Genomic DNA, 15,575 nt, shown 5'->3' on the forward strand with positions numbered 1-15,575 from the left:
ACAGTGGATCTTCAAAGGCACAACACATTTAGTCACAGGTAACTGAAACTGACAAATATAGTCTTTCACATTATGAGCAGACTGTCAATCATAATGTCAAATTTTAACAAATTCACCCTCCGGGCCGGATTGGACCCTTGGGTGTGCCGGTTCAGGCCCGCAGCCGGTATGTTTGACACCCTTCATTCCTGAAAATCTGCAGCTGACAAAACATAGGGTTTGATTAAAGTTGTGAGCCACAAAAACACACCATGAAACCCAACACAAAAGACACAAGAGTTCTCCACAGAGCTGAGAGGACAAAGGGACATGGGTCCATCACTGCAAATCATCCCTGTCACATGAAACATCAAAATGTATAAAAATGCTGCCAACAAAGCCTGTATTGTCAGTATGGATTAACCGCAGCAGCAGGTATTGTTTTAACTCTAAACTGCTTTTTTCCTGACAGAAATGCCTCGATTTGAAGCCTGCGCTTTTGTAAATAGTGTAAGTGTAATGAGGACTCGAGTAGATGAAGATTAGTGAATTCTCGCATCGCTGTGACAGTACAGATGGTGCACGATTGTAATACACAAGTGACAGAAACACTGCTCAGCCCAAAGTGTTCCTTTCTAGGTCAGTGGTGTGAGGCCATGCATATACATACGCTCACTTCTCACACATCAAACGCAGCTGCATCTGAAAGTGAAATGCCCCCGAACAGGTGTTCCTCAGGAGAATGTTTTTGCTTGTGTTTCCATGCCTGAAGGCACTTTGCTCTGCATCTGTATTTGTGTGTGTGTGTGTGTGTGTTTGTGTGTGCACCACGTTTATAGAGGAAAAATACAATCTTTTTATACAAAAGCTACCTTGAGTATGAGTTTGCCCGGAGTGCAGCATTCTCTCTTCCTGGGTGCTCAGGTGATGTGACACATATGTTTTTAGTCCGTTTATCTCTGCACACCGTCTTCTTATTATTCAGCACAAAGTGTTTTGCTGCATTTAATGTGCAAAGTGTGTTCATGAAATTCAGAATTTGTTCCCTTTGCAGCAAAGAGCTGTACTTGTCTTGTTGAGTTAATACCCAACTATTTAGTGCTCTGTCCTTTTAATGAGGGAAAACGAAACACACAAACCTCCACCAAAGCCATGGCACATTCATGACACAATCTAGTTCCTCCTCTTGTCTATAACCTTCATCCACACAAAAGTCACCTTAATTAATCCTTTACTTTTTGAGTTATGCTGCTCACAGTCAGACAAAGGCATGCTAAAAACATAACCTCGCTTGACAAGATTAATCAAGGAAATTATGTTTTTCACAACGATTGCCGCTGTGCTTTATTTTATGGCCCCGCCTCTCCTTTCTCAGGTCGTGTACAGACGAGCTGACATGGCCATCGGCTCCCTCACGATCAACGAGGAGCGTTCAGAAATCATCGACTTCTCCGTGCCCTTTGTTGAGACGGGCATCAGCGTCATGGTGGCCCGGAGCAATGGGACGGTTTCCCCGTCTGCCTTTCTTGGTAAGAAAAAAACAAACAACAACGGCAAAAGCGTCTTATTTGGTTGATGGTTTGTTGCTGCCACCCTTTTCTTTCACTTTCTCCCTGCATGGCCTACTTTTGCTGGGTTCTGTCTCGGCAGCGGCTTCAGGAATCTTCCATTAAGCTTTTTTCCTCTGATAACTGTAGCCTACAACTAAATCCCCTTACATACCATACACACCTAAATCCCCTTTCCAAACACAAAATGAAGGGTGCATTTTTCTCCCTTCTTCATTCTACCTTTTTCGGTATCCTCCGACCACACATGGTAACCTCTGTGACCGACTGACAGAAGCCAGGTTCACAGAAGAGATTTTATTGAATCCTTTATTCCATTATTGTTCCATTGAATTCTCCTCCTTCTTCAGAGCCCTACAGCCCAGCAGTGTGGGTAATGATGTTTGTGATGTGCCTGACCGTCGTGGCGGTGACAGTTTTCGTGTTTGAATACTTCAGTCCGGTCGGCTACAATCGCAGTTTGGTGAGCGCCAAGGGTAAGTGTCATATGTCTTATGTGTAATATGGCAAAACTATATTTGTTACTTATGTATTTGTACTAAAACTTGTACTAATGTTATTTGCTTAAAGGTTCCATATTATGCAAAATCAACTTTATAATCATTTAAATCCTTATATTTGGGACTCTGGGGGCCCTATCAGTCACCAAAGTGTGAAAAAAGATGACTCATTTATGTGTTTGTTGTCCTCCTCAGTCTAAGTACAGGAGATGAAACACGTGATGTTGACCGCGCTCACTGGGATGTCACAATGCGCTAAATTCCTGGAATTGTTGTCTAGCGGAGCTCCGTTTTGTCCGTAAAACATGCGAGAGTGCTGGCGAGGGTAATGGTATCCGAAAACCGGAAGTCTGCGAAAAGTTCTATTCTTGGCTCCACATTGCAGCGCAGAGGTCTACACAAACTTCCAGCCTCAGAGGATTTATCTGTCCAGTGGATACATGTTATATATGACGGCAATGTGTCTGCTAGAGCCTGCAAATGATCACTTTTCCAAATGCTAACTGCTGTTAGCTCCCAGAAGCCTATGTGGCTGATGTCATTTCCTGTCCCTTAAGTTTCATTTTACTTTTTTTTTTTGCTATGGTGCTTCATTCTTATGGTGTTTTGACCATAGCATGTCAAATACATGTTCATTAGGACACCAGGGAACTAGTTTAACTTGGAGAAATAGGATGTAATATGGGACCTTTATTTTGAAATTATCCACAGCTTTGAAATCAAAAAAGAAATCCATAACACGCTCTTTATTTGGATCTTAGAAAGCATTTTCGCAGTAAGTCCAGCCTCACGTGCCTTGTCCTGCAACAATATGAGTTCCGCCACAGAACTTTAGAAAGAGGCCTAATCAATCCCAGAATGCAGCGCTCTGACAGAGCGTGCCTCGTCTCGAGGTCCGAAAGGTCACTTTCCTGTTTTAATTAGTATTCGTTGCTGCGCTAATCAAAGTGTGATTGATGATGGCGGCAGCGTCGGTTGCCGCACATGAGCAGAACAGTGGCAGAGAGCGATGGAAACGGGCCGAGGCTGTGAAATCGTTGTGTTGTTTGGAAATCGGTAGAAGGGCACAAGACAGCTGATGAATACTTACATGGCTAACATATGTCTTTAAATATTATTTAAATTGTTTACCTCTTCACCCTTATGTACTACGGTCACCAAATTAAAAGACATTGTTATCTAGCAGGTAACTCTGCTGCAACTTTCAGATCCATGAGTGATGGATTCAGTCAAACTTGATTAAAACCACAAGCTGAAATGTGCTAGGTTGTTCATTTAATCAGCTTTACTCTTTATTGACTTTTTAATCTTAACTCATATTTTCTTTTTTTTTCTGTGTTGTTTCTGCTCCAAAACCCCAAAGCAAATTCCACAGATTCTGATCCTGATTCGTAATATCGCAAGCCAGTAATTTGGTCCGCACTGGACTCATTCTTCAAACAACCTTCATGGATTTAGTTTGAAAGCTTCAAGTCTCCTGATTGTATCTGTACAAAGCACTTTAGGATCCTCACATCTCGGCAACAGCTGGTAACAGAGAATTGATTCAGACTTGTGGCTAAGGCTAAGTGTTTTCCACACAAACGGCAGGCCTTATGCTCAGAGGTTGTATGCCAAAAGCAAAGAAAAGAAAAGGGTGATGTTTTCTTGCTTCCATAACATTTCTAAGGTTGTGATTTTAGTCAAAAGGGTTTGTTCACAAAAACGTGGGCGTTGCGTTGTAAACTGAAGTGTTGTTTCGATCAGTAAATGTCTTTATTTTCACCAAGTTGACTTTTACAATTCACAATTAGTTTTCAAAGCCACTCATAACGTGAGTCACAACGTGAATTATGAGTCACGGCTCCAGAATCACTTCAGTGTGCCATTTACAACTTGGTTTGCGAAATACAATACCTGGAACATTGTTGCTGAAAACTCCTAGAAAACAAACAGCCATTAAATCCTACCCTATCCATTTTCATGACACACACTTTGTCAACACAGAGTCTGTTTCATATGATTGCAATGATTTAGGGTGAACTTTTCTGAAGAGTCAGAACTTTTCTCAAATTGAAAACATGACCTACTGAGCCAGACTCTCATCCCTTTCTTTCCTCAGCTCCTGGTGGTCCAACATTCACTATTGGGAAGTCAGTGTGGCTTCTGTGGGGCATCGTCTTTAACAACTCAGTCCCCATTGAAAACCCCAAAGGAACAACCAGTAAGATCATGGTGCTGGTCTGGGCCTTCTTTGCCGTCATCTTCCTGGCTTCCTACACTGCAAACCTGGCTGCCTTCATGATCCAGGAGCAATACATCGACACAGTGTCCGGGCTCTCTGACAAGAAGGTAAGAGACTTGGAATAATAACCTCAAAGAGATTCTAGGACGGGGAAAGTCGTTGAAGGTCTGCTTAGACACACAGCGTCTTTGTGTTTGAGTGCAGCTCATGTCATCTCCTCTTTTCTCTATTTGTCATCGTATTGATTAATAAACGGAACCGAAGACACAAAAGACCCTGCAGAGGACATCGAGTAAAAAGACTCGGTTGCGAACGTGTCTGTCCTTTTCATATCAGTGGGGGAGCCCGGTGGCATGAACGACTAATCAATTGCTGCCTTCCGTCAATACAGATGGTGTCTGCGTCTCGACTTGTCCTGTCAGTATTTCATTCTGTCCATCAATATTCCCCCTGTGCCGTCTCCGTGTCTTGTCTCGCTCACACCGCTGAAACAAGACTGCCAAATGTCAAACGATGAAAAGACAACAACAACAACAACAACAAAAAAGCCACTAGAGAACACAACACCCGTGAATTTGTCTTCCGCTTAAATGTGCGCCCTGGAATCAGAGGAGCTTTACAAGAAAGCACTTCTTCATTCTCCACGGAGAGCGAAAAGAACTCCCAGGCAGGGATCAGCTGAGTCACCTCAGAGATCTACAGTTGTATTAAGTGACTGTATAAATTATATGCAGATGCATTAAAGTCCCACAGCATAAAAAAAAATCACACACACAGGACAACCTAAGCTGTTTTATTATGATTGAGAGCCTACACAACATAGGATTAGCGGCTTTACGTCCTAGCCTGGCTCGGCTCATATGCAGGTTTAAAGGGTATAGGCTGCGTGCATTTCACATAATGCGTCTAACCGTCAAATAAACACAAACGAAAAAGGCAACAATCAACAATGTTTTTCCTCTTTATACGTTTTCTCACTCCCCTATAGCCTGAGCGTCGTTTGGGGATTTGAAAAACTGACAACTCAAAAAGAGCAAATAAAGAAATGCATGTGATCATAAACTGCCCTAGTTTAATATAGTTTTTAAATGATTATTTAATATTTCATTTAAGGGGTGCCAAAAATAAAGATACCATGTGGAAATGTATGGTTTAAAAAAGGTGCAAATTGAGATATTTAGGCTGTTAATGTCACAGGGGTTATCAATAAATTAAATCTGGAGAGAGCTGGCATTGGTTCACTGGAAGAATACTTGGAAAGTATATTTTTCCCTGTAGCAATACACAATTTTGTTAATTCCCAGGAAAGTAATTGCATTAAAAACATATTTTGCAGACTGCAAATCATGTTTATCTTTTGAAATCATGTTTTGGCATGTGGCGCCACCTACCGACGTCTACCAATCATTGCAGTCAGTAGAGTCTCAGCTGCCGAGCAACCACGGGTTGCCAGTTACGTCAGCAAAGGAAACCTAAAAGACCTCGGTATTTTTATAATTTGAGTGTAGTAACTGTTTTTGGCCACATTCTTACATATGGCACCTTTAAAATAAAGTCATTTTTTTTCTAGCTAACAGAGAGATAGGGAATTGTGTTTGTTACATTAAAAGCTGTTTCAAACAGAAACAGGGACTAATCATTCCTTTGGTGAACACCAAAGAAACACAGTGTACTATACTTCATCAAAGTTTACTTGAAGAATGCGTAACAACCCCCTTAACTTCTAATCTTCTCGTGTCGTGGACTGTTGCTCACAAACACACACATAGTCGCCCTCAAACTCTGAGCGGCCCGTTCGTTGGTGCTCGGCTCAAAAGGTCATCGCTGTAACCAAGATGAATAGGTGCTCCTTGTTTACAGTTTAATTGAGCTCTAACAGGCGCATTCGTGCGACAGCCCGCGAAATGTGAATTTGGATCCAACACAGATTGAAGTAGATTAGGATCACATTTGAGGAGCGGAACGACTAAAGTCAGTGAGTCCTGTACGCTCATGCAGTGTCCACTTTGGAAGCTCATTAGGTCAGTTTAGGAAAATCGGAAAGAATCAAAAACGGATTTCATTTAACTAGTAGTCCCTCCTTCTCTTTACCCCCCATGACATTTCACCTTCTCTCATCTCTTTGAATGTCTGATTCCATTCTGTCCTTCACCGTATTTGTCATTTCCTCTTTTTGTTGCTATTCATTTTCTATTTTCTGTTCTCTTCCCACTGCATTTTCCCTCGTTTACTGGTCTTTTCTCCCCTGTCAATTTCTACCTCCATTGTCTGTCTTGTATTTTCCTCTTTTCGTCGTCTCATGCTGTGACTCATCTGCCCTTTCTGCTCTCACTCCCTTCAGTCTTCCTCCTCTCCATACACCCCCTTCTCAATTCCCCACAAACTAAACCTTCTTCACTTTTCTTTCCCTCCTCTCATCTTTCCCTTTCCTCACACCCTCCTTTGTCTCCCTACAGTTCCAGAAACCACACGAGCACTATCCCCCTTTTCGCTTTGGGACGGTCCCAAATGGGAGCACGGAGAGGAACATCCGCAGCAACTATCCTGACATGCACACACACATGATGAAATACAACCAGAAGGGCGTGGAGGAAGCCCTGGAGAGCCTCAAAAATGGGTAAGATTTTACACATTTATGACAATTAAACTGCAGGTTAACTAATCCTTATGCCATTTTTGTGTGGAGCTTTGTTTATATTGACCTGCTGTCAAACACCCCATCTTTACAAAAAAACAGGCCACAATGTGACTGTGTTTTGGATTGGACAGTGGGAACAATTGCATTCTCTCAGACAAATGTGCTTTCTTTGCTTGTAGGAAGCTGGACGCCTTCATCTATGACGCTGCTGTTTTAAACTACATGGCCGGGAAGGACGAGGGCTGCAAGCTGGTGACTATTGGCAGTGGGAAAGTGTTCGCTACCACTGGATACGGCATCGCTCTGCAGAAGGACTCGCGCTGGAAACGGCTCATCGACCTGGCTCTGCTGCAGTTCCTCGGAGATGGTGGGTGGACACTACGTGCATTATATCATACCCATACCTACACACTTTTGCTCTGTGTTATTACCATCATACATCCATTAGCTATGCTGCTTATCGTTTGATGGTCGTGGGGGTAGTTCTTAACACCGCTGAGAGATACGAGATGGGTTCACATTCAATCTCTAATGACCAGCTCGAAATGCATGCAGACTATTTGAATTAGTAGCCTCTCGGGATCAAGCAGAGGGTGCACATAAGGTTTCCTACCATATCATATGATTGAGTGACTGAGCCCAAGAGGGACCTGCACTCACTAAGCGACTTTGGCAAAGGCAGCTGCAGCAGCGACAGCATCTTGGAGATGCAAGCCTACATGAGGAAAACTCCTCTCCCTGCAGATTGAAACCCCCTGTGTTGGTGGAGAGACATGAGGTCCACTAAGTAACTTTAATTCTCTTTAAGGTGGCTCATAAATATCAGTGTATGCCAGGGACAATTGTGTCCATTTGCATTGACTCTCTGCTTTATGTTTTAACATAGAACATATGTAAGATTATTACATTAAAGTTAAAGCGGTCGAAGGTTCCTCGTGTTGTTGCTGCTTTAGTGGCTCGGACAAAGGAGTCAAGAGCACGACTCCACACAGGGAGGACAAGTTCACATGACACTTTAATAAGGTTATACACAGAAAAAGCAGTTCAATGAGCAGAGGTATCCGATAAAACTCAAGAGGCTAAATCCTAATCAGGAAAACTGGGTCATACACTGGAACACAAGAGGACAAACGGACAGAAAGCTCTGCCACAGACTAAACTAAAACACTGCTTAAATAATCAAGGGGAGGGTTAACAAGACACGGGTAATTAGGGCGGGGCAGACGGTCAGCAGGGAGACACAGAAGGGCAGGAAGTGAAGTGACCTGAAAAGAGAGGTAATTGTGAGTACCAAAATAAAACAGGAAATGACTAAAAATGCACAGTAAAAGAAAATAAGTCAAATGTGAACTGTTACAGTTGTCAGTGTTAACTCCATCCTACTCTGCCGAGTGCTGAATACGCTAGCAGCACTGTTCAAATAGCAATTATTATATTATAATATATATTATTATTTTATATATATTATATATTAATATATATATATTATTATATTTATCATAATAAATGAATAATGAAAACTGTGTCGAGTTGTAGTGGGGACGGCGACAGCGGCACAGAGGGTTTATTCCTCTGCCCCCACGATACCTTGTGTGAATTATGGGTGCGACCTCTGCAGCGTCCTGTTGCTGAAGCAGAGTCTGTGTTTTCCCTGGTAACAGGATGTTAATCTGCGAGAGCAATTGCGAAATTTAACATTTTGGGAACCTCAAATTGGATGATGTCATTATTCTTGTACACAGTAAATTTTGCAGCGCGAAAGTTACACTAAAAGGTGACAAATTAACACCAGCTCTAATTAAGACAAGATACTATTGGGATTTGAGTTTCACTTTGTGTTTACATAACACTAAAAGTTAAATATAAAGCGTTAAATTGACTCTTTTAGAGTCACTTGAACACAGCGAGACAGCTTTACGCAATGCAACAGCGTTTGTAGTTCCCAAATAATAGTAAATGTAAAGAATTAGATTTACTCCATCGCTACAGATGGTGAAGCTATGAACAATAGAGGCATATCAGTATTTACACAGCAATACACAGTCAGTTGTGTTTTGTCAAAGGAGGTGGGATTTATTTAAAGTCAGACATATAGAGCCAAGTCAGAGCCCGTATGTCCCACATCACCAAGCCTGGGTTTTAGTTTCAACACCAGGTGATTTACAAACTGCAGGATGCTTGTGCACAACAGTCACTGCATTGGCCAGTGGAAAGAACTAACGTACTGCTGCTTCTGCTCATGCAGTTCTACCCATAATAATTTCCCCAGTAGTTCCTCAAGGAATAAGGTGGATGCATTCATTTAAAAAGTGACAGCCCCTAATTGGATTATGGGAAGTGTTGTTCTGCCACCAAAGTGCTCACGCTTTATTTATGGGGTGAGCAAATGAGTGGTTGTGATTAGTTACTGACAAATACGCAGATTAAAATGAAAAAAACAAACTAGTAGTACTGAATATTTTTCACTTTGACGTTTCATATGGGGTTTGCCCTTGTATAGCAGTTATAGCAGAGACGGGTTACGTGGAAACGGTCGTACCATACCCAAGAAATACAGATTTCAATTTTAAGTGTTTGAACATTTTTGGCTAATGTAAGTACACTATTCAACAAAATACATGACAGTCAGAACAAGCACACGGATAGGCCTCATTCGGGCAGCAGCTTCAAACCCACTGGATTCCAGTCTGTGAACGTGGAACTGGCATCAGTCCAGTTGAGTGTTTGCTCCATCAGCGGGGAAGTGGGCTTACAGTGAAGAGTTAATATCCTGCAGAACAGCAGGGAGTGTTGGGGACATGATTATCTCTATACGACGCACTCACACAAGCGTATCCTACCTACGCATACCCATGAATACACCCACCATGGCGGCTGCTGCTGTGGAGTTAATATCCTCTCTCCTCTGAGAGCTTAAGACCAACACACACACACAGACACAGACACACCCACACACACTCACGCCAAGCTTTTCACAATGATATAATAAATAGTGAGTTTATTGTTGACATACGGTAACAGTGATAAAATGCTTGCGCTCCCCTGAGGCTGCTGGAGAGGATGCCGCTCAAGAGGTGGCCACCTGTTCATAGGCCTCAAGAAATAGCTTAGTGTGTGTGTGATGACTGCTAATGGAGATGTGCTTCAGCACTGAAAATATGTCTCAGTCACACTGTGCTTTGTCAGCATTGGGGATGGATTTATTATGCCATAGAATAAAGAGGACAAAGGTTTTTTACGCATGCGCAATATTCTATTGCGTTCATTTACAAAAAATTATTGTCAGTTTGATATGTGGTGTATTCTCACCTCATACCCTCTTCCTTGAAACCTCCCTCCCTGTGAATAAGAGAGGTTAAAAAGTTGTATCAATAAAAGCAAAGTTTGACAAGCAAATAAATGATGGCGTACATGAAGCATGAGTTTTAAGTGTCCACTGATGTGCTGAGAAAACAAAACACTGATTTCCATTTAAACCTATTTGTGCAGCCACTCATATTTACTTACATCACAGTTTCCCACTCATAAATATTACCTAGATTTTGGCTTAATAAAAGCTGTAAACTGAAAATGATCTCTCATATGATAGTAGCACAACATAAATGGAGAAAGCCTGTTGAAGAATCAAGTGTCTGGCTCAAACTTTAATCTCACAGTCAAAGTTCTCCAACTTCCTGATTGCACTGTACAACACTTATTTTACACCAACATTGACAGGATTTTGTAAACGGTCACATTTCCTCTTCTTTCCTCTCTCACCTCATCCTCTCCTCCCCCTGTCGTTTCTCCGTCTCCTCCCTGAAACCTCCGTCCCCACAGGAGACACCCAGCGCTTGGAGACAGTGTGGTTATCGGGGATCTGCCAGAACGAGAAGAACGAGGTGATGAGCAGCAAACTAGACATCGACAACATGGCGGGCGTCTTCTACATGCTGCTAGTGGCCATGGGCCTCAGCCTGCTGGTCTTTGCCTGGGAACACCTGCTCTACTGGAAACTGCGACACTCTGTCAACAAGTCTCACAAGCTTGACTTCCTGTTGGCCATCAGTAGGGTGAGATTTGTTAAGTTTTTTTTTTAGAGACAGTTGTTTGTTATTCATGAATCTTTGATTGGTTCAATTGCTGATTGCTTCGTTGATGGTGTGAAGAATTTGCTTCACAGATTTGTACATTGATGATTTAGTTAGGTGACTGATTGGCTGGATATGATTAGATTAGCTGAGCAAGAGCTCGGTTGAGTGATTAAGAGATTGGTTGATTATTTTGACTTTAAGACTTCAACTCCTTTTACTACGCTGTTTTTAATTAAGTGGCTTTCATTTAATGATAAATTAGTCCACATGGATGTGTATTTACATACAATTATAAAACATCCTTACAGGGTCTTGAAATTAGTTAAAATTACACTGCATTCTAATCCTGAATAAATACCAACATTGTTGTTGGTATTTATTCAGGATTTAACTTTGATTGCTTAATGTTCAAGTGCAGATGCTGTTGTTTGTTAAAGAAGCTATTGAGGCAAATATCTGGCTGAAGTTACAGAAGAGAGAGGGAAAAAAAACTACGTTCACCAGCCTCTTTGCTACATCACTGTGTAATTATACCACAGTGCCTGGATCTGGGTTTTATCAGATTAAAGGCTAAATGACAATCTGATCATTAATCCGCATGGGGCAGCCTCAAGGGCCAAATTCAATTTGCCTCTTTCAGGATCTCGCAGCCAAATGTAGGCAGAAAGCAGTCATGGGATTTGGCTCTATTTGTCTATGCAGTTTGAGACAATTTGTGCTGCAGAGACATTAGGCGCATGTGTGTCCATGTGCATTTATTGGGGCAATCCTCTCGGCACAAACTGTTTTCCTTTGAGTCCCAAGAGAATGCATAATGAATGTGACTAAGTATTGCCTCAGTGTTAAAATGTTACATTAATGAAATCAGTTTTGTTATTATACAGACAGACAGATTTTTAGCAGCTGTGAGGTCAATTTTTTTAGAGATTGGTTAGAGTCACGTCTGTTAAATTGTCCATTTTGGACCAAAAGGTTGGTTAAGCAGTTTGTGGAAACTAATGTTTTATTCACAAATTATTAGCTAACACAAGCTTTTCTTCTCCACTCCACTTGCCACCTCATATTCTCTTATGTCATTCTTTCTTTATCCGTTTCTTTCTTTGTGCATCTTCTCCATCCCTCAGGGTATTTACAGTTGTTTCAACGGAGTGGAGGAAACTGGTCGTTCATCCGGTTTGCCCAAACCTGATCTGACCTCCAACTATGCTCAAGCAAACATGCTGAAGATGCTTCGCACTGCCAAGAACCTGGTCTCCACTGCCAATGTAGAGTGCTCCCTGGACAATGCCACCAAGACTATAGAGCAGTTGAGCCGTCATGGCGGCAGCTTGCCTCTTCGTGTTTCACAAATAGCCACTGAAGCAGTACCTGGAGGGTTTGCTTACATTACTGAAAACCATTCCCTCCCCCAACACTCCCTGACCCCACCTCTTTATGCTGTTACCTCTCTCAAACAGCAGAGGGGCGTGACCAGACCCACACCACTACGTTACACACTCCCAACTCGCTCTTCCTCATGTCTATATGACCATCCACTTCCTGTTTCAAGCCTCAGCAGTCCCCACCTGGCTGTGGGTGAGCCCCTCCCTCATCAGCACCCTCACCACTTTCAAACCACTGGGAGACTTTATGTCGACACCCATCATCACTCACCTTTCATCCCATATGCTGATCTCCAACTACCTGACATCTACACCTCTCACCCAGTCTCCTCGCCTCAAAACCAGCACACCCCAGTGGGCTTTTCCCGCCGGAAAAGGAGGTCCAAGAGTTTTCAGTGTGAGGATGGGGACTTAGGGAGGAAAAATCAGAGGGACTTGGAAAAGGGTGGGAAAAGTCCACTCTGTCTAAGTGAACTCAAAGCCAACCACCTCCAGGACAACCACATCTCTGCAGCCAGTGCTGAAAGCATCTACTCGTCAGTGGCCATGGGTCCTCCTCGGGTAGAGAACTACAGTTCTTGGCCACCAGAAGACCTCATATTGAGAGGGAGACGCAGGCATCGTCGCCCCTCTTTTCTTAAAGCCACTTGGGGCAGCGAGCAAATCCGCCAGCATGACGAATCCCAGTCGTCCTTGTCCAGCCAATCACCTTCTAACCTGCCAGACCTGTTCCCGTGTATTCTCACATCGACCACACCTGCCAAGGCCTACAACCCTGCCCACCTTCGAAACAACCTGTGCCTCCCACGGAACCAGGCCTACCTCCACATAAGGGAGGACCAGAAGAGGCCCAATGGACGAAAGGGCCAGAGGTTGCGCTACTCCCACTCCACCCATCTACCCACATATGGAGAAGCAGTGCGACATGGGACTGGGTTAGGGCAGGGGATGGTGCGTAGAGCCACAAGTTTGCTGAGCAGACAGTACGCCCACTACCTGAACTCATACCCAGGACTACCACTGTACCATGGTCCTCTGGACCTGCAGCATCACAGTCAGCCCTCCAGCAACCCCAGCCCAGTGTGCCAGCTGCTGGCCTGTGGAGGTGGACAATGTGGGGGTCAGCGAGCAGTACTCTATCAGGACAATGTGTATGGGGCCTATGGAGTCTATCAGGGGTCCCAGACTGGATCAGAGGCTCTGGCTTGTCAGGGAACAGGGGGTCAGCCCGTAGGGAGTCCCTGTGTTCTCCGTCCCTGGCGCCGGGTGTCTAGCCTGGAGTCCGAGGTCTGATGGGAGACCAAATCAAAAGGACCTAAGAAATTTGATACCATGGTGTTCCTACAGACCACTTATGGAGAGGCTATAGTGATTCAATTAACAGAACAGGGAGGGAACAATTTAACGTACGCTGTGACATCAGAAGACTGCACCTTTCTTAATCAAGCTGTGGAAAGCTGGGCTTGGCGGGTTTTACTCACTGCTTTCCTACGACAACGCTTCTGTGTTTTTCTGTGCTTAAATGTGCACTAAGATTTACAACAGTCCACGGTGTTGCCGCATGGTCTCTGTGTGTGTCGTGTGTGCATTTTATTGTGGACGGTTGGGATTCAGTCTTGGGTGTCAGTGTCAGGTAGCTGAACTGTTTACGGCTGGTGAGAAACAGCGGAGGAGTTAACTTTTGTCTCTTTAAATACAGCCACCAAAACACAAAGCAGCCACTGTAGCAACATTTGTGAAGACAGCTGGGATGTACATGTGGGGAGTTTAACTCCAAAATAAATTAAAACACTTTCACTCCAGACACAGAGAAGCAAGGTTTCTAGAATGAAATGATCATTTTAGGACATCCACTTATGAATTTCAGGTAACTTCTTGACGTGTGTTTGGAGCTAAATCCTTCCCGTCTTCATTTAGTGAAGCGTCAGAGGAAGCAGAGTCCATATGAACACAATCTGCAAAAAAGGATAAAGTAGCAAGAGAGCAATGACCAGCACTAGGTGTCTTAAACCTTGGACTCTTCCTCACTGGGTCTCATTGTGAGGCCACAGTACAGCACAACATCACACAGGGCCTCACAAATAAATCAATTCTGTATTCTGAGTACTATATAGATATAGATGTGTTACTTGAGGCTGGTTAGTGTCATGTTTATGTAATCTACATATGATAGAAATTTATAGTCACTCTTAAAATTTTATAATTACACTTCTGGCACATTTTTGTAAAGCTGTTGCCGTTTTATTTGAATATTTGTTATTGTATTATCTCCATCAGTCGGCCTACATTAAGATTTTCATCACTCCCTCTCTTTTTCATTGTTTTATATTCCCTCATCACCCCTCGTTTTTCTCCGTTCCCTTTAACTGTGTAATGACTGAATTTAAATGAGGTAATTGAAAGCTATTCTAGTATCTATATTACCTGGCTCCTTTACCCTGTAATTAATCACTTAGACAAATTAAAGAGCCTTTTTGGAATAACCAGCGTTTGTGTGCGTGTGTGTGTCTTTGGAGAGCCTTTGTCTTTCTGGGCATGCACACACGGTATTTAAGAACTGCTCATCTTAAGACGTGGTTTGACATTAAGGGAAATGTTCCAATTTATATTACATGGCGAGGTAGAATCTGTTGCCATCTGCCACTTACAGTATGTTACTCCAGCACATGGACAGACGAAAGGGAGAAACCAAGCTGGCATATGTCAAATATTAATAATAAAGTCCACTTACCAGCACCTGTAAGGCTCATTGAGTAATAAAATGCCATTTGTTTCAACTCCATGAATAAGAGTGGTATTTCCAGAATTGTTTGCCTTTAGATAGAAACACATTAAGTAGAATGGACCGGGAAAAACACAGAACACGAAGGAGAAATATGATCTGTTGGTCAATTAAAGCCTTCTCTGGTCTTGTCCTGTGGAGGTCAGTCATCTGCTGCAGCATCCTAGAGGAATATCCTTCTGGTGCATGGGTCACATGCCAGCTGGTGAGTGACACAAATACGCTAATAACTGCTCTGAATGGTTAAAATTATGTTTTCCTTTTTAAATCTGCTTTCAAACGTTTGATCTCCTAACACGGTTCCTGACAGGTTTGGTGAACCTGACGCCGTGATCGTCTTTGACACAGCTTTAAATGTCCAGCTGTGCTCACGTGGAGCAAGTTTACGTACATGACCTGTTGCCATGGCAATTACTCTCTATGTTGGCA

The 15,575-nt window shown here is 42.9% G+C and overlaps 1 protein-coding gene across 1 annotated transcript in view; it reads left to right on the forward strand.

The window, feature by feature from the left end:
- The window catches only part of LOC310939523 (glutamate receptor ionotropic, NMDA 2C-like), a gene marked incomplete at both ends in the record, with an annotated part of 36,693 nt that extends 23,036 nt beyond the window's left edge, over positions 1–13,657 (forward strand). Inside the window, 7 exons of the mRNA XM_083904291.1 lie at positions 1,355–1,508; positions 1,898–2,023; positions 4,149–4,378; positions 6,728–6,888; positions 7,089–7,276; positions 10,729–10,961; positions 12,107–13,657. Coding sequence (XP_083760417.1) covers positions 1,355–1,508; positions 1,898–2,023; positions 4,149–4,378; positions 6,728–6,888; positions 7,089–7,276; positions 10,729–10,961; positions 12,107–13,657 — 2,643 coding nt within the window. The remainder of the gene's footprint in view (positions 1–1,354; positions 1,509–1,897; positions 2,024–4,148; positions 4,379–6,727; positions 6,889–7,088; positions 7,277–10,728; positions 10,962–12,106) is intronic.
- Between the last annotated feature and the right edge of the window lie 1,918 nt (positions 13,658–15,575).

Source organism: Microchirus variegatus (genome assembly GCF_963457635.1).
Source record: "Microchirus variegatus genome assembly, chromosome: 17".
NCBI classification, from domain to species: Eukaryota; Metazoa; Chordata; class Actinopteri; order Pleuronectiformes; family Soleidae; genus Microchirus; species Microchirus variegatus.